This window comes from Pelodiscus sinensis, chromosome 20 (genome assembly GCF_052426305.1).
Source record: "Pelodiscus sinensis isolate ZL-2025 chromosome 20, ASM5242630v1, whole genome shotgun sequence".
Classification (NCBI taxonomy): domain Eukaryota; kingdom Metazoa; phylum Chordata; order Testudines; family Trionychidae; genus Pelodiscus; species Pelodiscus sinensis.
In genome coordinates, this window is record NC_143071.1 from 7,434,487 (window position 1) to 7,460,223 (window position 25,737).

Genomic DNA, 25,737 nt, shown 5'->3' on the forward strand with positions numbered 1-25,737 from the left:
AACATACATTTGTATAGAGGGAGGGATTAGGGCTGATCCCTTGCTCTTAACTGTGCTGAGGCTCAATCAGCTGCTGACCTCACCAGGAAAAATAGATCAGAACACCACTAGCCAGTGCTCCCTCTAAAGTTTTCCAACCATGAGTGGAGTTTTAGATGTGTGCCACTACAGCACCCAATTTACACACACACACACACACACCCCGACCACTGGAGCAGAAATCAACCCCTTCCCCCACCATTCCTGGCCCCAGACGGCAGCCCCAGCCACAGGAGCAGGCCTCCCTTGCAAGTCCTGGCCCCTGGCCACAGCGGCTCCCTCACCACGCCATCTCAGCCAACCCCACCCACTGGAACGGGGCTCTCTAGAGGTGGACAGGGGAAGAATTTTTTGTGCACAGCTTCACAGTGGGAACTATGCCGCTGGTTGATTGCCCAGGAGCCACCTCCATCTACCCCAGATGCTGTACATTATCAGACCAGATTTTCCTTGGACCACTAGGGAGATTCCAATCATCACTGATGTTACTCTGGCTTTGTATCTGCAGGAATCAGTTAAGAATCACACCTACCTCTCCTATTTCTCTTCATGTTCCCAGCAAGACATGCATGAATAGTCACCATATAGTCAGTCTGCACTGAGGTTACGTCTGAGATGAGGGTGGACAATTTAAGGATGCTTAGGAGCTCCAGCAATGGCAACACAGTTAGCACTTTGCAATCCTGAATGGGGTAAAGCAAGTTGTAGCTAGATAAGGAGTAGAAAAAACAGACATGATATGTAAAATCTGCATCTCAAAAACCTGCAGATTTACAAGGGTTTATTCCATTGGTCATGTATGCCAAATACCTGTGAACAGATCCTAGTCAGGGCTCCAAAATATCAAGAAGTTGCATGACCAAGAGGAAATGCTTTGCTTTACAAACAAAGCACAGGGGTAAGTGTTAGGAAGGGAATTCATTTGTGAGCTATGCTGTGATTTGAACTCAAGTCTGCAGAGGTAAAAAGCTAAAGCATTAAGCTACTGGGCTTCCTACAACTCATTAACAATTCATCCACAGCAAAAGAAGATACAAAAAGGATTGCATTTAAGAATTTAAATCATTTTTATTGCTTTACCTGCCATTAGGACAATCTATAACAAAAAGGAATAATATATTAGCACATACAGTAAATCAGACTTATATAGTCAGATAATACAAAAATGGTCCTCCAGTTGACTATAGCTCTCTAGGGCGGTAGACTTCATAAATCTGCTAAAGGTGGCCTAGCAAGAGATTACTTCTAAAGCCCTGAATGTCAGCTAAGGCAAACTATACCAATTTGTGGTTTCAAACCTATTTAAATTGCACACAAAGGTAAAGCTATAACTGTGATTAATATTTAACTCAGACTTAGCTGGTTTATCTTAAAATCTTGTAGGTAAAACTACAAAAGGGAGTAAACAGCAAGCTAAAAAGATGCAATAGTGAAACTTGATTAGAAAGCCTTATATAAAAAATGTGCATTTTTTGTGTGGAGCTCTAACTTTTTTACATAGGTGTTTGTTTTTTGGTGCTTCAACACAGATCAAACCAAGCTTCAAAACTAAAAAGAAGAAAAAACCTAGCTAGACTGAAAACTGAAGAAAATAGTTTTACAAAATTAGTTTTCTTTACTCCAGTAGAGTACGGGTAGGAATCCTCCACTCAAAGGTCTTTTGAGGGGAAAAAAAGAAAATAGTTCACACAATAAGCATTTTACACTTAATCCCATCACAGGGAGTTTGTGGACACTGGAAAAAAGATCCCCAAAACCTCACAGATCTAACACCCTGTATTTATGTCCAATGAGCAGACATTTTCAAACTGTCTACAAGCTGGGAAAGCAGTCTACCAAGTCCAATTACCTCAGACAGGAAAAAAAGAAGGGAACCATCATTAGAAACAGTTGCATAATGAATGCAAAAATGCTTGCTGCCACTCCCAAATACAACCCTAGTCTAGTGTATATAAATTACAGGTTAAAGGAAGCCATAGGTTGCCTACATTAATTAACTGTGGAATTCAGTAAAAGTTGTTGGGTAACATTGGTGTGCACAGAAGAATGTAACACAAAGCTGGTAAATACTGAAATACATTTAAGACTCAGCAACAGGTTTGACTTCCAAAAATATCTAAAATATTTTGCCACGTGGATCTGAAAAGCTGGGGAGGAAACAGGGGATGTAGTATGTGTGTTCAGACTAACTTTAAAATGAAAACTAAAGATGTAAAATAACTTCTGGTTGGTTTACACACACACACACACACACACACACACACAAAACTGAGTAGCAGGAAAAAACAAGACGTTCACTTTTTCTGCCTCACATTCCCCACAGCATTCGTCTCATTTACCAGCTGCACCAACCTGCCTGCATTAGGTGTTGATTGTGAACAGGCAAAATTAGCTTCCAGGGTAACAAACAGTTAACCTAACAAAGAATCTTTTGAAGGACAGAGTCAACTGTGAAATAAGTAGCAAGCAAAAGCTGCAGGGCAAAAATAAAATAAAGGTACGCTTCCAATTCCTCCACTGCATCCGGAACACAAACATTACTATTTGGCACTAGCTGGGTAGCTGTACAATTCTTGTGCCAGTCTAAGGACAAGTGACCGAAGTGAAGTGTTTAACTCAAAGTTTGGTTTTCGAGTTCATGAACAGGAACAATATAGAGGAGTAACTCCACAGAGGATAACAAGACAGGTAAAGATCAGTTGCGGTGAGAGTCTGAGAACTAAGTCATATTTGCAGCAGTTGACCAGAACTATAAACCTTAAAAGCTTTTACGTGAAACCTGACAAAACATAACCAAGCAATCCTGAACCAGTAGACAAGGGTACAGAGTGACTGCTAACTTCCAACTATGGCTCTATTAGCAGTGGATGCCTCAGGACTGAACTGAGGATTACAGTACCCAGAAAATTGAAATCTAGAGAAGCTCAATTTATAAGGGCAGGTCTCTTTTGGAGAGAAACAGCAGATTAGGACCACCACTTAAAAGTTTGAACAACCTGAAAAGTATCTGTAAAAACAAAATATTTTCCACTGTTACATCCTTACTCTAAGGCAATTAGCTTGGAGCCAGGAGATCTCTTCACCAAAAAGCAACGCAGCAGTGGCCCAAGTTGGACACTAGACATTGCACAGAGAGAAGCAGTAACAGCAAAAGTCTCCAAAGAACTTTCTATTTATTGAATGGGGGAGAGAGCACAGAACTAATGCTCTAAAATTAAAATGGTGCTTTGAGAAAGCAATTTTTCTTTAAACAGACAGGAAGCTGCAAATGCCAGTGGCCGTGTGGCTCTGCACAAGGGACTAAAGCAGTCTGCATTTGTGAAGCATGTACTTGAGAGGGAGCAAAAAAAACTCAGACAGACAGTGATACAAAGCTGTTGTACTGCTGGATGTTCCGTTTGAGAATATCCGAGCATGGACCCAGGACACGTTCAAATCGGGGTCGGTCAAGCTTCACACATTTCAATGGGCCACGTGCAACGACAGTGGCAGCTCGGGGACGGTTCATCAATAGAGCTATTTCACCTGGGATGACAAAGCGAGAACACAGTTAAGAGAACTGTAACTACCCACACTATTAACAATAGCGACAAGAGGACAGGGAAGAGAGCACAGGGGTTGCAGCACTGATCAGGAAGAGCTGTGAATACAGTTGTATTAAGAATGACAAATTGGTGTTTAGAAACCAAGGAATTTTGTCAAGTCAGCTGCTTTAGGAACAGCCTCTTCTCGGAAGGTAGACTTGTATTCAATACACTTGGGGATACCCTGGAGTAAGGATGTTAAGGATGCACAGCTGAGCCCAGGCTCAATCCCTTTGAAACGCAGAGGCGGAGTTCAAAGGGCAGCGCCACACAGCCAATCCCGGCAGCTCAGCCAATCCGCCTTCACATTTCCAAGTGGCACTGTGGAGCCCAGGGTCACCTAGGGACTCCCCAGCTAACCCTGGCTCCATTTCAAAGCTAGCACCTGCATGCAGCCCAGAGTCAGAGGGGGCTCTTGTACATTTCAGAGGAGGAATGCGGAAGAGCCTATGGACTAGTCGAGTAGTTGATGGAAATTCCATTGACTAGTCAATTAGCCAATATTTAACATCCTTACTCTGGAGTGGGAACAGTTTGCTGCATCTCATCTATTTGTACAGATTTCACCATTTATAGGAGGCCCAGGTCATTTTCTATTGAATGAACGATTAACAAAAAACTGTTTACTGTAAAGTATGGTTACCACCATGTTGTAATATGTTTTCTTAAGGATTGTAGGACCTGGTATCAAAGGACATATTTTTAATTTTTTTTTTAAAAGCAGCCTTTGAATATAGCCATATCCAAAGTCTATGACTACCAGTTTGAGAGGTAACAATTCTCTTAGTTTAGATATGTTTTGGCAATAGGGTAATGGAGAGCCCATTTTATGAAACCTCTAGCTTCTCATTTAAGAAAGGCCACACCCAAAGTTAAAAAGCTGTTTCAAAAACCTGTGACAGTTGCTAAGTAACATAGGTAACTACCACAAACCCTAAATACCTATAGAGACATGTTCAACTTGGCAGTTAAATACATTTCCATAAGAACATTCTGTATGTGTAGCAACAGTAACCCCTACAAATACTATAGTGAAAAATTTAAGGAAATAGGCATCCGGCCGCCCCTCTCCCCACCCCCTGGTTTTGCATAGAGTCAGGGGGTTTTTTGATAGTGCATGAACTTGGAAATACTCATCAGCCCGAGGACTCTGCAACTGACTACAATAAAACTCCGATGGTCCAGCATCTGATGATCCAGCAACATCAGGAACCTGGAAATGCTCCGGGCAGCCGGACCATTGGAGCTGCTCTGCCCCCAGCTTCCCCGATTCAGCCGCTGCTAAAACTGACCAGCGGCTGAATCGGGAACGCCTAGGGCAGAGCAGTTGGACTGTAGCGCTGCCCCTCAGGGCTGTGGGACCCAACCCGGCAGCACCCCAGCTGTCCCTGATACAGCTGCTGCTGAAACTGACCAGTGGCTGACTCCAGGAAGCCCTAGGCAGAGCTGCTCTGCCCCGGGCTTCCTGGAATCAGCCCCTGATCAGTTTCAGCAGCAGCTGACTTGGGTACACCTGGGACAGAGCAGCTAGGGTGCTACCGGGTTGGTCTCGAAGCGCCATGGGTTGGCGCTACCAGACCAACCCGGCAGCACCCCAGCTGCTCTGCTGCAGGCGCCCCCGATTCAGCCGCTGCTGAAACTGACCAGCAGCGGCTGAATCAGGGACGCCTGGGGCAGAGCCAGACTATCGGAAGGGGGGGATATGAGGGGTCTGAGGTGGCATTTCCCCCCCCAACCCCACCCCAGACCCCTCATAGCCCCCCCCCTTCCGATAGTCCGGCAAATCTGATAATCTGGCACCTCCTGGGTCCTAAAGGTTCCGGATTATCAGAAGTTTACTGTACTACTCTGCATGTTTGTTCAGGCTCTGCAAGAGGTGATACACTAATTTAAGCAACAAGGAGTCCTGTGGCACCTTACAGACTAACAGATTTATTGGAGCATAAACTTTCATAGGCAAAGACCCACTTCGTCCGGGTCTTTGCCCACAAAAGCTTATGCTCCAATAAATCTGTTAGTCTGAATCTGCAAAAGCAGCGAGGAGTCCTGTGGCACTAACACGGCTACCTCTCTGATACTTGAAACTAATTTAATTATCAGCAAAACTAAAAAACTGAACTTGCCATAGGCACGGCTTGGGCAAAAAAGAAAGGGAGAGGAAAAGAAGGCCTGAGCACTTTTTGCATTGCTCTGACGCCATTCCAAGATCTCTTTAAATCTCAGTAGAGAAATTCAAAATAAAACACACACACACACACACACACACACACACACACACACACACCCTTCACTACATTTAAAGAGTGATGTATCACAAAACCACACACAAGTCAGCCAACATAAAAAGAAATCAAGTTAGTGTCCCTTCAAAAAGCAACGTCATTGGAGGTTCTTAACTGTAAATCTTACATTATCCACTAGAACTAAACTACGTTGAAATGTAAGAAATATATCTACCACCACCTTAACTGATGAAACACACACATTAAAGCCCTTCTAGAAGAAAATTCATAGGTACATGAAAGATTTAATTTGAAGCTGATCACTTTACAGAGAATCAATAAGTGTTGAATTTATGCAACTAAATATTTTCCTTTGCTATCGACTTATCTGAAAGATTTCAGAATAAACCAAATTTTTAAAGTTAAAAATAGAGGCAAAAGAATCTTTATAATGGAAGATGGTTGAGATCTTGTCACTAAAAGGAGATGCTACCACCCTTCCATAAAACATGGACTTCTGAACTTTTAATAATTTACATGGTACTCCAAGGATTCATAGTGCACTTGCAGAAATTACTTTAAAAAAAAACCTCAAACAACTGGCAAAGAACTAAACCCATCCTGCTACTAATGCCGTCAACCCATAGATAAGAGATATATCACCTAGCTATGGTGACAGACAACAGTACAGCCAGATACACCTGCAGCAATGCAACTCACCAAAATAATCAGAAGGCGCCAGTCTGCCCACTTCAACAAATTCTTCATTTTCTGATCGCCGCTGTAACACTGCAGCTGTGCCCTTTAATAAATCAGTTAATAGAAAAAGGAGTTTGCCAGAATCATTTGAAACATCTTAACTGACAAGAACTCAGCCTTATTGCCACGCGTCATACAGGAAGTGTCTTATCCATTAAAAAGCTCATGACACTTCACAATGACGACACTGGCCTTTCATATTAAAGCAATAATTCTCTTGGTCTCTCCTTTAAGTCCCCTTAGGATAGTACTCGCATGCATCGTAGAATTCCTACCATCTTCTGTGTTACTTTAGAGGCATCTTTGAACGTGATTAGTAGGAAACACTCAAGAGACAAACGGTTTGTAACTGGTTCCATTACAAGCCATCTATTCTATTATTCTGTATTCAGAAAAAATAGGGAAATAGCGCAGGTCTGAGAGGATGCTACGTCCCTACAGTATGATATTATGAATGATCAAGAAAAACCTTTTTTAAAAAATAGGTCATTAGAAATACTGTAGTTTATTATGAAACTAGCAAGGCAGTTTCTGGAGAGCTTTGCTTTTCTAGAGACATACTATAGCACATACCAGAATACCAAGTTATTTTCAGGTATAGGACAAGAATAGTTTATTACACCCACCAAGAGAGGATATCTAGGGTTTCCAATTCTCTTGGCTAATAGGTATTGAGTAGGTTGATTTATGGACTACCATAAATACCAGCTACCTCACCCTCTTGGAAGTGTCATTTATAAAAACACCAAAGTAAGCTTACACACATCTTGCTTGGGCACACAAAAGTTTTAGTCAGGTAATTTCCCTCAGTGTTTTACACAGACACAAGGAGAATAAAATTCCTAGAACTGGATGTTCAGTTGTGTAATTCCACCAGAAGTAACAGTCACGTACCTCTAAGATAATAAAGAACTCATCTCCTGGTTCTCCCTGCACCACAATTTTCTCTCCATCCTCAAATTGTACCGGTTCTAAGGCATCAGCTACAGTGAGACGCTCCCACTTGTCCAGAGATTCTAAACAAAATCAGTCAATGTATTTAGTTTGCTTCATGTAATATCTGGTTCCCACTTTCAAAAGTTACTCTCTGCTAATTCACATTTGTAAAAAAATCAAAACCTTAATTATAACCTCCTCAGGATATGGTTACATTAGAGAATTTACAGCAGCTTTCTAGTATAGCTACTAAAGAGAGATTACCCTTCAATTTAAATAATCCTCACACTCCCCATGAAAGGGGGCAGGTATGTAGGCAGAAGCAGCTCTCAAAGGCCATGTCTACACTAGGAAACTATTTTGACTAAATTCGACTTAACTCTGAATCTTACAAAATCGAAATATCATGTCCCCCACTATGGGGAAAACCTCAACATTAGTCCTACACAGGCTCCTTTAATGTGGACTCAGTACCCCAATTTAAAAGGCCCAGGAAGCACTGGGGAGCAATCATTTTGAAATAGTGGCACCGGAGCGTCCACACGACCGATATTTTGAAATAACTATTTTGAAATTAGCATTATTCCCCGAGAAAAGCAGAAGTACAGATTTAAAAATAAGTGGCCCCTTATTTTGAAATAACGGGCTTGGTTGTGCGGATGATTCGCTTATAAATTTGACCTCGGGGGGGGGGGGGGGGGGGATTTCAAAATAAAGCCCTCGAGTAGATCAGGGCCATGCGACATAGCACTGTCCACACTGGCGCTTGGGCTGGTGTAACTTATGTAGCTCAGGTGGTGGGGGCAGGTGGAATGGCTCATTTATACTCCTGAGCAATATTAAGTTACATCGACATAAGTGGTATATAGACATCGCCTTCGAACTGTGCAGAAAAGCAGCATACATCATGCAACTGGTTTTAACAGATTACCAAGTAGAGCAAGTTAGTTGGGTATCCACCTCATCAAAATCTGCCATTAGATCTAAGTTTAAGGTGTAATCTTCTCACTTACCCAATATAGATACTTTACTAAGGAATTCTTCATACATCTTTCTCTTTCTTAATGTACTACCCTGTTAAAAAAAAAAAAAATGCAGACCAACACCAAGATTTTATTTTCTGCTCACATTGTGATAATTTTGAAGAAAAAGTTAAAGACAGATCTCAAAAGGTCACGCAATTCAACAAGACTTAATGTCTTCTGTTTTAATGGCCCAAACTTGCAGAGTGACAGTGCCTTCAAATCTCATTCACATCAGTGAGTTGTGATAATGCTCGGCACCTCTCAGAAGACATTCAAGCAAAGACTTGCACACTATATTGTCCCTAAATACTTTAGAAAAAAAATCTACTACTAGAACACTTTATCGAAGTGCATTACATTTGCCCATATCCATTATGATGAATGCTTTACATAATTTACAGCCCAGTACTGCAGCCCTTACTCATGCTGGAGTCTAAGGGCTACCTGGCATGAATAAGGATTGCAGAATCAATCTCATGTTTATTCTAGGTTGCATGGTTGACTTCAGCTGCTCATGACTGGATAAGCCTGCCACTTCGCTGGTCTGTGTTAAGCTACAGAGCAGGAGAATCAAAGTCCAATAAGAGCAATTACAGGGTTACAGCAGATTGCTTACATCTGAACACTGCATTTGTAATTTTAGATTGTCCTGCAAGGCCAAGATCACTCATACTATTTCCCTCCTCTTCTTGCTAGACACACAAAATGGGTGTGAATGGCAGCATGGTTACAAGTCATGAGCTTTTTTTTTTTAATCCAAGGTAATAATCAGGTACAGGACAGACAGAAGGCCTAGTGACCACAACAGACATTTGTGTTTAGGAAATATGCTACCTTGAATCAACTGCACAACCCAGACATTCAAAACAAGAAAAAAAAAACTTGCCATAAGGATTCTTCTGTAGCTGTCTCTGTCAATACCCCATAATTTCACATTTGTCTTTGCTTTCACAGTTGCTGCTCTGGGAGTTCCATAAATCAGGGCAAGTTCTCCAAAGCTGCCACCTTCACCAACGCTGGTCGCCCACTCGTTGTTCACATATACCTGAAAGGAAATACCCAATGTTTGCCCTTATTGACCAATCAGCTGAAAGACCATTTAAAAGGTTCCTCTTGTTCACTATGTGTATTACATAGGGAAGCACTCCAGTTTAAATAATCTCACAAGTTTCAGAGTTGGTTTAATCAGAAATGTGGCATCTCCAGTTGTATTATCATCCAGCGTACAACGGATGTCAATGAGATTTCAAACATATTGGGGAAAGGACTGTGTGTATGTACTATCATAATAATCCTTTACAGGTATATTCCATCTAAGGACTGTGAACCTAGCCTTAGAATCTCATAGAACTGTGAAGTATTCACCCAATTTTACAGCTGGAGAATAGGAGAAAAGGTCACAAGATGTTACAGCAAAAATTGGAATAAAGCCCAGGTCTGTCTTTACTAGTCCTGTGCCTCACCACAGCAATGCACTCCAGGGGTAGTCAATAGATGGACTGCAGGCCAGACATTTTTGAATGGGCTGTAAAAGTCTTTTATTTACTTATTGTTTTCTCTGGAGTCTGGACTTTGACCATACTTTGGCCAAAAAAGTTGGACCTTTATTTTTTTATTTATATATTTTTGATCTATATATATAAAAACCATTGATTACCCTAGATATATTCCCTCTCCCTTTGTTTCTGTGCTCCTAGAGCAGGAAACATTTTGTCAACATTCCAAAATGTTCGTTTGCAGTGGCACAATACAGGATGTGTTCATATTGTGCACAGCTGGGCAGTCACATCCACAGAGCTGCTCAAAAGGAGCTAGGAGAGTAACAAGCAAAACGAGGTTCCTTGAATGTCCTAAAAGAATGGATTGCACAGTTCTGCCAGAGAATTTTTTGGTTTCCACATAAGAAAGGCCTCAAGATGTTACTAGCATTTCTACAAGGGGTAGATACATTGCCAGTTAATATAATTAAAATCTCAGCCATTATTAAAGCTTACATCCATTTCTCCTTGATCGACAACGTAGAAGTTATCGCCTTCGTCACCTAAAATTAAAAAATATATAGAATAAAATTCAGTTGTAAGAAGACAAGCTGTAGAGTGATTCATGTTTCATCAAAATGATAGAGGAATATTAAAAAAGCACTTTAGGGATTATATTAACCTTTAGTATCAGGCCTGTCAGAAGATGCCTCAATGGGACTAAAAAAATAAAAAATGCATTGCTTATTTTATGCTGGAAAAGTGTCACCACAGGCATATTTCCTCGTCCTACCCGTGAAAGGGACACCTGCTGTTGTGAAAGAGAACAGCAGCATTACCTCTCTCCAGTAAATTAACCCAGCATGCTCGACAGAACTATCAAGACACTTTTCAAGTCAGACTCCCAGCAGCTGCTCCACTCCTCTTTCCCCCACAACATACATTATGGCTCATAAAAAGGCAAGGTCTATTGAATGCAAGTGTTCATACAGCCATAAAGGCAGAACAAAACCCATAGATTAAGAATCTTCTCACAACCTACAAATTGTTTAGTTATTAATGTAAACAGCATCAATTACCTTGCTGTATCACAGCCTCACCAGCAATGTAGGTGACTGGGAACATTGCATCAAAGATGTCACTGAAAGAGATATTGCAAAGTTACCAACAGTTTGGTTGCCTGTTATATGTACATGTGTACAGGTTGAACCTTTAGTTCCGCATTCTCCGGTCCAGCATGATTTTAGTCGCCAGATGTCCACTTATCATGGGCATGGCCAAGTTTCCTGCGGTCCCCTAGAGTTTGTTTATAGCCCAGCAAGCAGTGGAATTGCTGGTAATGCTGCTAGACAATATTGACCTCCCGTGGTTTGGCAAATTCTCTGGTTTAGCACTCGTCGGGTCTGGAGGGTGCCAGACTCAAGAGGTTCAACCTCTCCCAACATTTGAGAGAGATTCTGCAGGACCTCTCCAATCAACAATGTGGGGTGACTGACTGGCCCCCAAGACTATTCCATTTTGCATGTTATAATTTGTTTCAAATGTGTGTTCCATAAAAACACTAAAAGCTTAAAAAAAAAAACAGTGAACACACTGCTAGCAAAGCAGAGCTACATTCCCAGATTTGTTCCTACCTTCTTTCATTATCATCAAGATGGGCAAATAGCACATTCTTCTCAATGGCTTTAGCCAAAGCAGCCATAGTCTTGTAATCTTTAGGAATAACCTAGAGCACAATCAAAAGCAAAGCAACTCTAATTATAAAAGTTGAAGGGGGGGGGGGGGGAGAGAAAACCCTATACAACTCAATGCTGAAGTCTGCAGTTTCCCTCTCAGCCACCACCAAACTGTTTTGACCTGGGTTGCTCAAAACAAATAGAAATATACTCATAAAAAAAACCAAGAAAGCTACTCCACCATAATGGTGCAATGAACTGAAATTCTGCCAGACATAAGAAACGAGATGAAACGTCTCTGAAGATTTTATGGGGCCAGACAAAGGAACAGGACATGCTTTGTCCAGAAGTGGGAATGGCACAAGTGAAACCAAAACCTTATAACCATACATCACAGGCTCCAACCCAGAATAAACACCACGAATGGCTCAGCAGGATTGCTTTATCTATCTATATACCTCTCTCATAGAACTGGGAGGGACCTTGAGAGGTCATCAAGTCCAGTCCCCTGCCCTCATGGCAGGAACAAGTACCATCCCTGACAAGATTTGCCCCAGATCTCTAAATGGCCCCCTAAAGAATTGAACTCTCAACCCTGGGTTTAGCAGGCCAATGCTCAAACCACTGAGCTATCCCTCCCCCCCATGGGATGTCTACTCTACTGCATGGGTGTCTACTCCACGGGTGCTCTGAGGCTGGAGCACCCAAAGGGGGGGGGAAAAAAAAAAAAAAGTGAGTGCTTAGTACCCACCAGCAGTCAGCTCCCTCCTTCCCCCCCTCCAGGGCCTCCCGTTCACCAGAGACCCATTACAATTAGCTGTTTTGCAGCACGTGGGAGGCTCTGGGAACAGCATGCACTAAGGAGAGGGAAAGAGGGCCAGGACTTGGGGAAAAGGGTAGACGCAGGAGCTGAGGTGGAATGGGAACAGAAAGAGGCAGGGCAGAGACGGGGACTTGGGGGGGAAGGGGCCAGGTAGGGGTGGAGCAGAGCATAGAACTGCACACCCCCAGGTCCTAGAGGAATCCACTCTCTATGGCTCTGAAGAGCTACCATGTGGGTTAGCAAGGCCACATCAGGTGGGTACTATCCAGCAATCATGCACAAAGCAACAATAGTATGGTATATGCATTTATGTAACACCATGGGCCCATAAACGGGGTTTTTCACTGAGGACAGCAAGAATATGGCACCTGGATAATAGATTCAGATTTGCAGGAGTTTGGGAAATAGTTAAAGAGTAAGTGACCTTTCTAACGTAAGACGCAGCATCCTCTTCTGTGTAGACTTCTGCACTGATGGCCCCACGCCTTGTTCGGCCCTTAACCACAGGGTTCATAGGCGGAGGAGGAGAGACTTCCTCCTCACGCGAGTCTGAGCGAGAGCCAGATTTCTGTTGATTCAACAACTGTTTTGCTTCCTCCTAAACAGGAAGGAGATATTTCCATGTCACATAATCCAAGGGTAAAAATTTAGTTATATCATATTCCAGGTCAGTCTGCCAACATGGAGAGTTTCCTCTGTACTATTAATCTCATACTATGGCAGATGGGAAGATACAGCAGCCTTACTCTTATAAAAGTGTTTTAAAGCAACATAAAGAGACGAAGAGTCATTTGTCTATTTCTCTTATTAAAATAAAACGAGCATGTTCACCTCACGCTTGCGATGTAACCAACACGAAGTGGAGAAACACCGCTTTGCAAGCAGCAGCAGGTAAGACATGTTCAACAAGTGAGCTCAACAGTTTATCCCTGGACTGAGGTTTTTTTGCTTTTAAAGGACAGAACAAATGACCCAGAAAACCACGTTACAGAAGCAGCTGGAGGCAAGGTCCAGTTACTGACCAAGTCGGTATTTTAAGTTATTTGAACAGAAGGCAACAAATGAGTTATTGGATGGATGTTAGTGTTCATAAATCCAGCCATTAGTTTACATTCCAAGGCACAGATTTGTTAGCTTTTAGAAGAGATATTTTTCCATACTGATTGCTTGTACAGTTGAAACAAACAGACTTAGAACTGAAATAGTTAAAAATCTAGCTAATGTGTCACCCAGAATACTGGCTCTGCTATATGCACTGAAGGAGCTGACTTGGGGTATGTCTACATTGCAGCTATAAGGTGCAATTCCCAGAGCAGGCAGGCAGACTAGCTCAACTTAAGCTAGCACACCAAAAACAGCAGTGTGGCTGTTGCAGCACTGGCGGTGGCTCAAGCTAGCTGAGAAAGTCCAAGCCTGCATGATGCCTTGGATCGGAGTTCAAGTGGCTAGCTCAAGCCAACATCAGCGCTGCAACAATCACACTGCTAGCAGCAATGTAGATAACAGACTTCAAGTAGCAGATCTGATATAGCTAGAACCAGAAGTGGAACCAAAGTATTTAAAATCATGACAGCTTCAGTTAAGTTTTCCAACACTTTGGTATAAGACATTAAAAACTGAGGAACTATCTGCTATGCCTGGATCCCAGGGCACTTATAACAGAAGGCTCTGATCCAATGTCCTTGACCAAACTCTCCCCTCCCACGTACCACTGGGGAAGCAGGTTGCTTGGCTGCCACCCTCCACTCCGGATATACTTGCAATGCCACTTAAATGCTATGTATAACCAGAGTGCTTTGGGAAGACAATTCAGATGAACATTACAGCAAGGTTATATTTTACACTTCTCAGCTGGCCAAAGAAACTCCTCTGGTCTGTTGAGTCAGTTTCACTTCCTTCTCATGCAGCAATGAGACTGTGTGTTATGTTTCAAAGAGCAAGGGGATATTTAAACTTATTTCTTTCTGCTTTTAAAGGAAGAGTCCATTATACTCGGGTTTTGTTAAAAATAGTGCAGTGACACAAGGGCTGGGTTTAAACTACAGTACTCACAGCATCCTTTTACAGCATATAATGACCATGTCTGCAAACAATTTCCACACATCCCACTTCCAAAGACAGTCGTACCACAGGCACACTCAGAATTTACTGACAAGAGCTATGTTACAGTAAAAAGTTATGGGGCGGGGGGGAAGAGAGGAATCAGTACAAGCAAGGTCCACGCTATTTGTTCTAATACTATAGACATATCATAAGGACCACAACTTAAAGTCCAGTAAGTTTAAGAGTTAGGATGGACTGTGTATTACTTGAAAGAACTCCTAAGTTACCCTTCCAAATCTTGTCATTGAACATTCATACTCTTTTTAAAAACAGGATCTCTCTTCCAGGTGAAAAAGCCAATCAAACAATATGGTAACAGAGTTTGATACAAGGGACTCAGTGAAACTAGCCAATTACAAAATGTTTTCAAATATTTACTACTAGAAGACTTACCCAGCATTGCCAGGTCCCGGGGGAAGGGATGAGGCTATACAGGCCAGACTGGAGGGGACAGGTTGTGGCTCCTTTGGCAGGAGCGAGGGTAATAAGCAATGCAGGGGCCAGGGCTCAGGGGAGGGGGGGGCACCTCTAATCTGGGCCTATGGCAGGCAAGATGGTGAGTCCCATCCCCACCCGGCCACTTTTTTGGTGGTGTAGCTGCCCCAGTGGTCACTTTGCAATATAGCTGTCCCCTGTGCTTGCTGTCCCCAGTGGTGACTATTAGTATAGCCTTCCTCTGCTCAGCCCCGTCCCTTTCCATGCTATGGAAAATAATCGAATTCCAGGAACATCCCATTTTCCTGACACAACCAAACCCTTATGTTGCTTTAAGTTCAGATAAGACCAAGGGGCATATCAAATTTGGTTGTCCTAGCTCTTCCCATTTAGGGGGAGTTCTTGAACAAAAACTGACTCGCAAACAAATCTCTAAAGTATATAGGTATATTTTAAAGAATTTGTCTGTTTGATCACGAACTCTTAAACGTTAAGAGCTAGAACCACCAAATTCAGGTATGTGGCGTGCTCTTAGAAGAGGACTGACCAGAGAATCATCATTATTGTGATGTCACACTGCTAAAAAAAAAATTAAGACCGTTGTAACAGTGAAGGCAAGTTATGCATTAAGCCTGCGTTAAGTAGTCATTTGCTGACTTGGACCCCGATCTTGCAAGCTGCTCTGACAGCTTCCAGCCCTGGGGTCTGAACTGAAACGTGAAGTCAGTTTGCACAAAAAAATGGCGGCAATACAGACAATTTAGAGCATTTTACTGTAGACACAGAACATTTAACAAACAGCAACTTAAAAAAAACAACTTGTTACTGGCCAAAGTATCTAGAAAAATGTGATAAGAGTCTGTATAAATGATTGTACACTTCTAAATATGTGTATATTTTATATATTTCAGTATTCTGAAAGTAAATTTCTAGCTAGGAACAATATTAACTGATCAGACTGCACTGATATTTTAAATACTTTTGAACACACGTCTCATTAAGGAACACAGTAATCTCAATTGCTTCTATGCAATTTGTACTTCTAATGCCATGGTTCTCAAAACTGCAGTCCAGCCACCTTCCAGGTGGCCCGTGGCTTGAGCTCAGCATACCCTCCTCCCTCTCTTCCCCCGCAGCAGGGAGCCCATGCTGGGTCTCCCACCTTGTACCCACACCCCATTGTACCCGCACCCCCTGTGAAGTGGGAGCACCAGCAATGGCTTCCTTGGGGGTGGGAGGGAGCCCCAAGCCTCCCCACCGGAGGCAGAAGCAGAGAAAAGCAGATCCAGAAGTGGCTCCGTGTGCTGCTGCTCCCTCTCCCATGGCGGGGGAAACAGCAACAGTGGCTGACGCACGGCCTGGAGGCTTTCCCTGCTGCTCCAATTGGCTGGAATCCGCACAATGGGAGCAGCAGGAGGCCGTGCCTGAGACAATGCCTGGAAGCAGGGTATGAAAGCAAGTAAGCGCCCCGCTCCCCCTCATGCCCAGACCACACACCCTACCGTGCTCCCACACCGCCCCAACCGAGACCCCCACGGTCCCAGCACATTCCCACGTCTTCTCCCTTGGCCACACACCCTTCCTCCTGGCCACACACTGCACCTTCCCTTGCTCTTGCCCCCTCCTCCCTGGCCAGCCACCCTACTCCCAGCCTGCTCCTGCACCCCATCTCCCTCCCAGATCCTGCATGCTCATTCCTATCCCACTCGCTGGCAGCCCTGTTCCACACACTGAACCCTTCACTTTTGCCCCACCCCAGAGCCTAGGGGGTCCACAAAACCCACTAACCCCAAAACCTGAAAGAGTAAATCCGGTTCATAGGAAGCCCTGACTCTCAGTCCTCCCTGACCCTCCCTCTCGCCTCATGGGGCTGGAGAGCCAGAGGAGTGAAGTTTCTCAGCTGGGGGCCACATTAATGAGGGTTACGGGGTTTTCTTGCTTCTAACTTGTGTGGTCCCCAACTGATTTTTCTGTGGGTCGGTGGCCCCAATCCAAAAAAAAATGTCCTCCCCTGCCATAAAGAAATAAAACATTGAAACCTTTTGGGTTGGACATAAATTCATGTTTTACTTTACTAGGGAGCTGCCCCCTGCTCACGACACTCACCAACTCCCCCTTTCTCTGACCACTTTTGCAGCTAGAGAGCCTGATGGCATCATTCTGTCATGCAGCAGAAAAATAATATAGAGAGAGACTTAAAATGAAGTTAGGTAAGCTAATATGAGAAAGTTCAACCTCTTAATCTGTTTAATAATTTAATATTTTCTTTCTTTCTTACCGGTTAAATTAAACCATTCTCTCAAGCTGCACCACTAGCAAAAGGCGCGGGTATAACTATCTAATAAACGGTGAGTTTCCATTAGCAACTGGTGGCCCATGGAAAGGTTTGCATTGAGCCAGGTCTAAAAAGTTTGAGACCCACTGTTCTAATGGATGCAAGCACAAATCAGCATGCAATGCTAGACGCTGAAGAAAAAAAAAAGTTGGCATTTGATGGCTTAATGATAAAAACAAGATCTCCCTTAAATTCACCTTGCTGTTGTGGATTTAAAGGAAACAACCACCACCCGCATTGTGCCTTTGTTTTACACAAATTACTCATCATATCAAGTGTCCTGCAAGTCCTAAGTATTGGATAGTGTCTGGAGGGGAGGGAGAGGCATGGCAAAGAATAGGACAATTTATTTTTTGTATCAGTTATATATTGGCAGTATTTTTTATACCTGTTCTTATCCCTATGGACAGTTATGCCCAATTTTAAATAATGGCATAAGAGACCGCAGTAGTGATCTACGCACTCACAAGCCAGAGTATGAAGCCAGGCACAGTATTACGTAGCTATTAACAACAGTGAATAACTCACATTTGCACATTAAAACACACAAAGATGATCTTAGTCTGCTGCATGCAAACTACATAGATATTTTTATTTAAAGTACAGTAATTGGTTCATCTAGCCACATTCTTAATCAAAATACTTTATAGGAGAAAGATTTGAAGGCCAAAAAATGCCGCATGTAGGAATTAAAAGAAAAATCTAGGTAGAAGAAGTTTAAAAAAAAATGTTTTTCCCATCCAAAGCTATGAAAGTTAGTTTTTAAAGACCTAAAATAGTGAATTATGGTTAAAGAATCAAAAATATATAAGCTACAGAAAAGGAAGAGCTGAACAGTTACATTTACTTCATCTACATGTTTAGCCTCGACTTTTAAAATAGTGTTTCTTACTAATATGATTTTGGTCCATACTGCCACACCAGCCTCTATCAAAGCCCATTTAACGGCATTATGGCGGGTATCATTGGATAGTTCTATTCTGTCAGATGCATCTTGACCTTATAAAGGTCCAAAGGCCACATTCCTTTACAAATCTCTTCACTCACCCAGAAGTTGGAGGTGATTAATAATAGTGCTTAACACTTGTGCTTTTCAGCCACAGATGTCAGAGGACATCCTGTGCTAGACTAAAACTTTACTGCTCTGTTATTTGATAGCTATTTGGATATGATGACAACTGGTTAAACTAAAGCCAAGTTTAGAATCTGTGGGCCTGAATGAATGAAACTAGTCGGAGAAGAAGGCTACATTTTGTCTTTTAATCACAACTCCATGTATAAAAATGAATTTCATGACAAGGAAAAAGTGTTTAAAATTCCTACTGTGCTTTCCATTGATACGTATGAAATGAGTGCACTAGAGTGGTGGTTTTCAATCAACGGGTTGCAACCTAGTACTGGATCATGGAATGTCAGGCACTGGGTCTCGTTGCTGCAGGGTGATCAGGTGACCAGTGGGGGTGCTAAGGCAGCTACCTGTCTGTCCTGCACTGCAGACTGCGCTGCACCCTAGAAGCAGCAGGCCCTGCTCGTAGGTGTGTGAGGGCAGGGGAGAGCGCGGGGGAGAGAGAGAAAAGAGTGCACAGGGCTCGTGCACTGCCCCTGCCCTGAACACAAGCACTGCACTCCCATTGGCTGGATACCTGCTTCTGGTGGGCAGCATGGTCTGCAGTGCCAAAAGAGGCAGGAAGCTGCCTTAGCACCCCCGCTGCACCGCTGACTGGGAGCTGCTCAAGGTAAGCCCCTCCTGCCCCAGCCCTGACCCCCCCCCCCCACACACACACACGCCAGAGCCCCCTCCTACACCCAAAGCTCTCATCTGCAGCCCACGCTCTAATCAAATTATGTTGGGTCGCAGGCTTCAAAAATGTTCTTCAACTGGGTCTTGAGATAAAAAAAGTTTGAAAGTCACTGCACTGGCGTCAGTTAATGTTACACATGGTGATTTGTCTGATAGTAAAGGTCCTTTATCAAAGACAAAGCACCATAATTAAAATTTACAAAAAAAAAATCCATTGAGGGGGAAGTGTAAATACTGAACTATTTTCAAACTTTTTATAGGAATGGACTCAGAATACAGCTTAGTATATTTGAAACAAAAAACCTTCTTGAGTTATAACATCAACACATACCTACTAGGGATATAAAAGTCAGTTAAAAAGGTAACCCTGTATCCACTGAAAATCTTAACAGTTACATGCACTGCAGGCTCTGCAGCAGAAAGCTTAAAGTAAGAGTTATACTGCAGAGCCGGCAGCAAAGTCTCCCTGGGAGCAGGGCCACGAGCCCCTAGAGGCCCAGCTCCCAGGGAGGCAGCTTCTCTGCCACACAGAAGCCTCAGTCCCAGGAGCAGAACCAGCAACCCCTGCGAAACTGCCTCCCTTGGAGCTAGACCAGCAGAGGCTACCGGCCCCGCTCCTGGGAGGAGGCTTCCCCTTCCACATTGAAGCCACTTCCCCAGAAATGGAGCTGGGAAGAGCTGCCGGCCCTGCTCCTGGGGAGGAACTGGCAGCCCCTGCCAGCCCCACTCCTAGAGAGCCAGCATGTAACTTGCAAGGGGCCAGGGTTGTTCCAGCCAGCAGGAGCAGCCCCTGCCTGCGGTGGGCCCCACGAGGCTGGAGCAGCCCCTGCCCGGGCAGGCAGCTGCTCCAGCCCCTACGGTTAACCAGAACCGGTAAGCATTGCCCATTTAGCTTAATGCTTACGAGTGTGTCAATTAACCAGTTAATCTTTCACATCCCTAATTCATACAGTTAAATACAAAGCCAGCAGAACCTCTTGTCTAACATGGAATTTGAATTTCTTTTGCTAGATTAAATATTGTATTTGCTGCATGTTAGCCTACTACACAGAAATGTGTCTTTTCCCCTTTCACATCTCATGGCGGTGGTTATTCACGATATCTACTGTGAAGTAAATGCAATAAGGTAATTATTTTGCAATATTCAAAATAGCTACACTAAAATGTGTTGAAATGCAGAATTTAGGAATCTGCTTGTAATTTGAGTAACTCAAATCCCATACTGACAATCAGTGGACTTTATTTTTTACAGGAGTTGGGTAGCTTGCTAAAGACATTTAATGGAAACAGTTCTTGGACTTACGACTACACATTCATGTTAAAGACGTAAGGAGCTGGACCGCAAAAATAAGAGAGACTTTCTTTAGCCAGAGTGCCCTATAATAGCTTGTACTGCAGCATTCACTGCTAGATCCAATAACCAAATAGTGGTCTGATGATTCCATTGTAATACAGATGCCACAGTTTGTATGCTGCCAACCTACACTCTTCTATAGATTTGGGCAGAAAGGGGAGAAATTAGAAAGAGCGAATCAGAATAAAGGGAAAAGCATATATAGGGATTTACAGAATGCAAATGAGAGCAGTGCCGACAACAGAATAAAACTGAAGTGACAGTAATAGCCAACAGAGTACTTACCAAAGACAACAGTCAGATGCAGAGACAATTGGTTGCAGATGCAGAATAGCACATATAGTAATAGGAACCAGGAAAGTACTACAGATTGCACCTCTATAAACCAAGTCTTTCTGGCCTGGCAACATCCATGGTCCAGCAGAACCACCAATGTTACAGGACCAGAGTCCCAGCACACTGCAGGAAGGCTGAGAGCTCAGCATACGGCCCACCTGGGCCGTGGGAACTGGTAGCCAGGAACCCACTGCACTGCCAAGGGGCTGGGAGCCAGGAAGCCCAGTACATGGTCCAGGGGGGCAGGGAAGCCCAGTGGGGCGTCAGGACATGGGGCCAGAAATGACCTCCCTTGGTCCAGCAAAATCCCTCATCTGGGATGAGTCAGGTCCTGAGGGTGCCAAACCAGGGAGGTCCAACCTGTAGATACGTTACATAAAAATGCTATTTTATAGATGTTCAGATTTTAAAATAGGGGTTTTAAATAAATGACTCACTCGGTGAGGTTAATCTTAATTGCAAAAGTGGGCACCAGAACGTGAGGATCATATTGACCCGGTGCTTTCCATATGCAAGGATCCCAGAGTAATTTACACAAGGTATGTGCAAGAATCACTTAGTTTACCTCTGGGACAGAATGTACGAGCCATTTACTACTAAATTCATGACAGAAAGCAAAGACAAGTTTACCCATTTGAAATATGGTACAAGTATTCCAACTGAGACAAGACCAAAGTCACCAATGTTAGTTCTCAATGAACAAGTCCAACTAGGATTATTTCTCCCCTCACTCCCCCCCCCCCCCCAAAATCAATATTATGACTATGACTCACTATAGAAAATGAATTAACCTCAATATAAAGAGTTGAATGCTCATCACCAAAACATTTCAGCTGTACATAAAAAACTTAATTTTTATTACGTCGACATAAGTCAAGCTATACATGTCCCACTACCGATCCCAGCACCAAACTTCATTTTCAGTATCTAACTTCAATCTGTTTCTTTACTAGTTTCTCTCACTGCATCATATGTGCATACTTTTGGTTACTGTAGGGATGCTTTTCCCTAGGGAGCAACTGGCATTTAGCTATGGAAAAACACTTTCTTTTCCAAATAAATACTTTGCTTCAGTTTCAGACTTAAATAACTAATAAATATTGGTCAAATCTGAATCAGAGTCTTTATTTTAAGAAAGAGAAAGACTAAAATAAGTTCAAGTTATTGCATTCTCCCCCCTACTCCCCAGCAATCTTCAAAATAAATACCTTCTCCAGTCTTTCAAAATATTCCCTGAGGAATGCCATGGGTCTCTCGGGTCGGACTGTACATAGCTGTACAATGCAGTCCTTCAGAAGCTGCTGGATGTTGTGTTTTTGGACATAGAGTTCACATTCTCTGAGGCTACGCTCCTCCTCATTGGTGGTGCTGCTAGAGGCTGCCATTGCTGTTTAAGAAAAAAAATAAGAATCATCTGAACTACATTGAGAATTAAGCAGATCCAGCTGACATGCTCCCTAGACATGCTGTATTAACTTTTGTTGCAGTGATCTCACTTAAAAAAAAAAAGCTAACTTATCAGCAGGGCTAGTAATTAAAATTCAAAGTTCAATTCCCAAGCCTGTGCTCTGGCCCAGCAGTGCAGAGACGTGATGTACTTGGCATCTGGGAGGAAGTGAGAACCTTGGGTTGCTCTACAGAAATTCCCACAGGCCCAAGACAAGCAGAGGGCTTTTTTTCCCCCGCCCTCCCCAGGTGAATGAAACTCAGCAACCCTGGCCCCTTGAGCATTCTGAAAGGCATGGAGTCATATGGGCATAGGCTGTTGATTATATCCCAGATTTCCTGCTTCAGTGAAGTCCCTCTCATACCACGGAGGAAACAAGGAACAGAGGTACAAAGTATAGTGAAATTTGGTAAGGTAACAGCAAAAAAAGTCAGCTCCCTGGTAGTTGTAGCCATTAACAGCTAGTAGGAGCCATAGAAATACAGATGTTTGCCCAATGGAGATGCTCTTTTACTACAAGTTAACTAAAAAGGGGTGACATTTAGATTAATATTCTGTAATTCTGAAGTACGCTCACAGTAATTAAAACTCATATATTAGATTTCAAAACATTAAATAAAATGCCAGATCTTATCAGAATTTAGTAGAAGAGCTTTCAGTGTGTAAAAACTGCCATTATATTTTATTTTAACCAGTTTTTTCTTATGCAAGTTGCTCTGAAGAGAGATTAACAGAGAAAAATGAAAATATGTTTAGAAGAGTATTTTCTAAGGTTATATAAATAAACCCTGTAAAGACAGTTACCTGGGATGCAGATAGAAGGGACAACTGTGGATATGTAGAGAATTTACAGTGAAGCGTGTTGATCCCAATATCGGCTTTGGGGAGGAAAATAAAATAGACAGAAAATAAGTTGCATGCTTAATAGTTGAAGAATCACTGTAAAGTACAAGTGGTACAGTCGTACTACATATGCTTTTCTATTTGGGCACAAAATTAACAAAACACACAGCAATATAGTCAATATAACATTAATTATGCTCCTTTGAATTATAGGCAGATTAGAGGCAGAACAGATAATTCAAAACAAGCTGCATTCTTATTACTGATCGCCACAAAAGTGTATAGAAGCAGACCCACGGTCATGTTTATGCAACACATATGCATATGTGGTTTGTACTAAGAGAAAGATTACCGAAAAGTTCAGACTAACACGGCTACATTTCTATCACGAAAAGTTCTAGTTACCCCTTTTGTTTTGACAAGTTGCATGCTGAAGGTCAATAAGAAGCCTAATTAAATGTCCCAGAGTAAATTTGTGGCTCCATGACAGCCCACAAATTAGAGTCTATGGAAAAAGCATCATGATGCTGATAGACAGCAAACATGAGTCGCTAATGGCTCAAAGATACTACTGTGAAAAAACAGTGCCAGAATGCATATCAAGCAAACAAGTTGTAAATTTTCCCCTTAATCTTTCTACATATTGTAACTACATCTTTATTATTAAAAAAGCCACCATATAAAATTGCAATGACTTTAGTACAAGAACCTAAACCACTTCATACTTCAAGGAGTTACAAATCCTGATCCAAATTTTGGACCTTATTCCCATTTGTATTAGTTAAAGCGCCAGTGCCAAATGTTAAGCCTTCACATTAGTGGTGCAGTGTTGTGAAGAACAATCAGCATATAGTCAAACTACAAAAAGCTCCTCACATTGGGAGTGAGGAGAAGTCCATCGCCCCAACAGTGTCTGAAATGTGAACCGCATCCATTTGTAAGGGAGATTCTCTCATTCCAAGACTAGCTTTGGAATTAATAAGTAGCACAGTCTGAAAAACACTTCAGTAAGATTCAAAGTATCTCACTGAAAACCTTCGCAAAAATTCTTTTTAAGGGGAAGGATTTTTACTGTTTTATTGACACCACCAATGTAAAAACTGAAAAACCTAAACATTTTCCTGCAATGCTTCCCACTTGGGGATGAGCAAAACTTGGCAGCTCTGTAGTTTGTTGGCTGGGTTTGGTGCAACACATCAAGAAACCTCCTGTCAAGTTACCCCAACTTGGGGACCCTGCCATGCAGGTGGGGGGGGGGGGGGAGGTTTTTGAGGTAAGCCTGCCCAGCCCGATTCCCTGCAGGAGGCAGCATCCTCTCCCAGGGATCGAATAAGGCGGGGTTCACATTGCGGGGTGCGTGTGGAGAGAGCTAACGCCTGCGTCAGTAAAGTTAAACCTTCCTCTTTCTGCACGTGTGCACGGGGGGGGGGGAGAAAACGCCCCCAGCCCAACCCCATGCAACACACACAACCCCCGCCAGTAAGCGACATAACACCGTACCTCACTATACTGCTCCCCAGCCCCCCACCTGCCCCCCCTCACCGCCTACCCCCCCTCACCGCCCACCTCCCCACCTGCCCCCCCCCACCTGCCCCCCCTCACCGCCCACCCCCTCCTCACCGCCTGCCCCCCCACCTGCCCCCCCCACCGCCCCCCCCCCTCACCGCCTGCCCCCCCACCTGCCCCCTCCCCACCGCCTACCCCCCCCACCTGCCCCCCCACCGCCTATCCCCGTACCCCCCTCCCCCCAGCCACCACTGCTCCCCCCTCCTCCCCCACCCCTAGATCGCCCCGCCCTTCCCCCCCGGGCCTGCCCCACCCCCCACCAGTGCCCTGCCTGCCCCCCCCGGGTCTTCCACGCCCCCTCCCCCCACCCGCGTCCCGCCGCCTGCCCCCGGCCAGCGCCTCAGGCCTCCCGCCGCGCTCCCCCGGGGCCGGCGGCCTCTCCCCGGAGCCGCCGCCCGGCAGCCCCCCGCGGCCAGGCGGGACCCGCAGGCTCCCACTCACCGCGGGGTCCGGGCGGCTCCCTCCTCGGCCTGGCTCGCCCCCCTCCCCCCGACCCGGCCTCGGCGATCTCGGCGGCGGCTCCCGCTCCCACCGGAAACCAGCGACCTCAGCCAATCGCCTGCCAACCTGACGTCAATGCGCCTCGCTCTCACTGCGAGCCGTCGCCGGGGCAACCTTAAAGGGGACGCCGCGCTCGCGCCGCGTCTTAAAGGAGCCGCCGACACGTTTCGCGCCTCCCTCTTAAAGGGACCACGGCGCCTTCCTCCAGCTTTGACAAAGCTCCGCAACCAGCCCCTCCCCTTACAAGGCCTTGCGATGCCCCGCCCTCTTAAAGGGGCCAACCCCACCCTGGCCTTGCCTCAAGGGTCTGCCTTGCCCAGTTTCCTTGGCTCCTTTAAGGAGTGCCCGACACCCCTAGGCACTGCTGCCAGTCCATGGGACGGGCACATGGCAGGCAGAGCTGCGGGGACACGAGGGCTCCACGCCAGGGGCCAGGCTGCACCCAGGCCCCAAGTTCCAGGCATGGCCCTGGGG

At 44.1% G+C, this 25,737-nt stretch overlaps 1 protein-coding gene across 1 annotated transcript; it reads right to left on the minus strand.

The window, feature by feature from the left end:
* Positions 1-1,087: 1,087 nt before the first annotated feature.
* Positions 1,088-25,345, minus strand: PRKAR1A (protein kinase cAMP-dependent type I regulatory subunit alpha). Its single transcript, XM_075903988.2, has 12 exons — positions 25,204-25,345; positions 23,158-23,231; positions 22,115-22,293; positions 12,967-13,140; positions 11,678-11,769; positions 11,123-11,184; positions 10,560-10,606; positions 9,452-9,610; positions 8,554-8,614; positions 7,499-7,620; positions 6,566-6,647; positions 1,088-3,564 (listed from the first exon to the last, which is right to left on the minus strand). Exons 3-12 carry the CDS (start codon positions 22,289-22,291, stop codon positions 3,392-3,394), a joined length of 1,149 nt encoding a protein of 382 aa, XP_075760103.1. The 5' UTR covers positions 22,292-22,293; positions 23,158-23,231; positions 25,204-25,345; the 3' UTR covers positions 1,088-3,391.
* Positions 25,346-25,737: the final 392 nt, after the last annotated feature.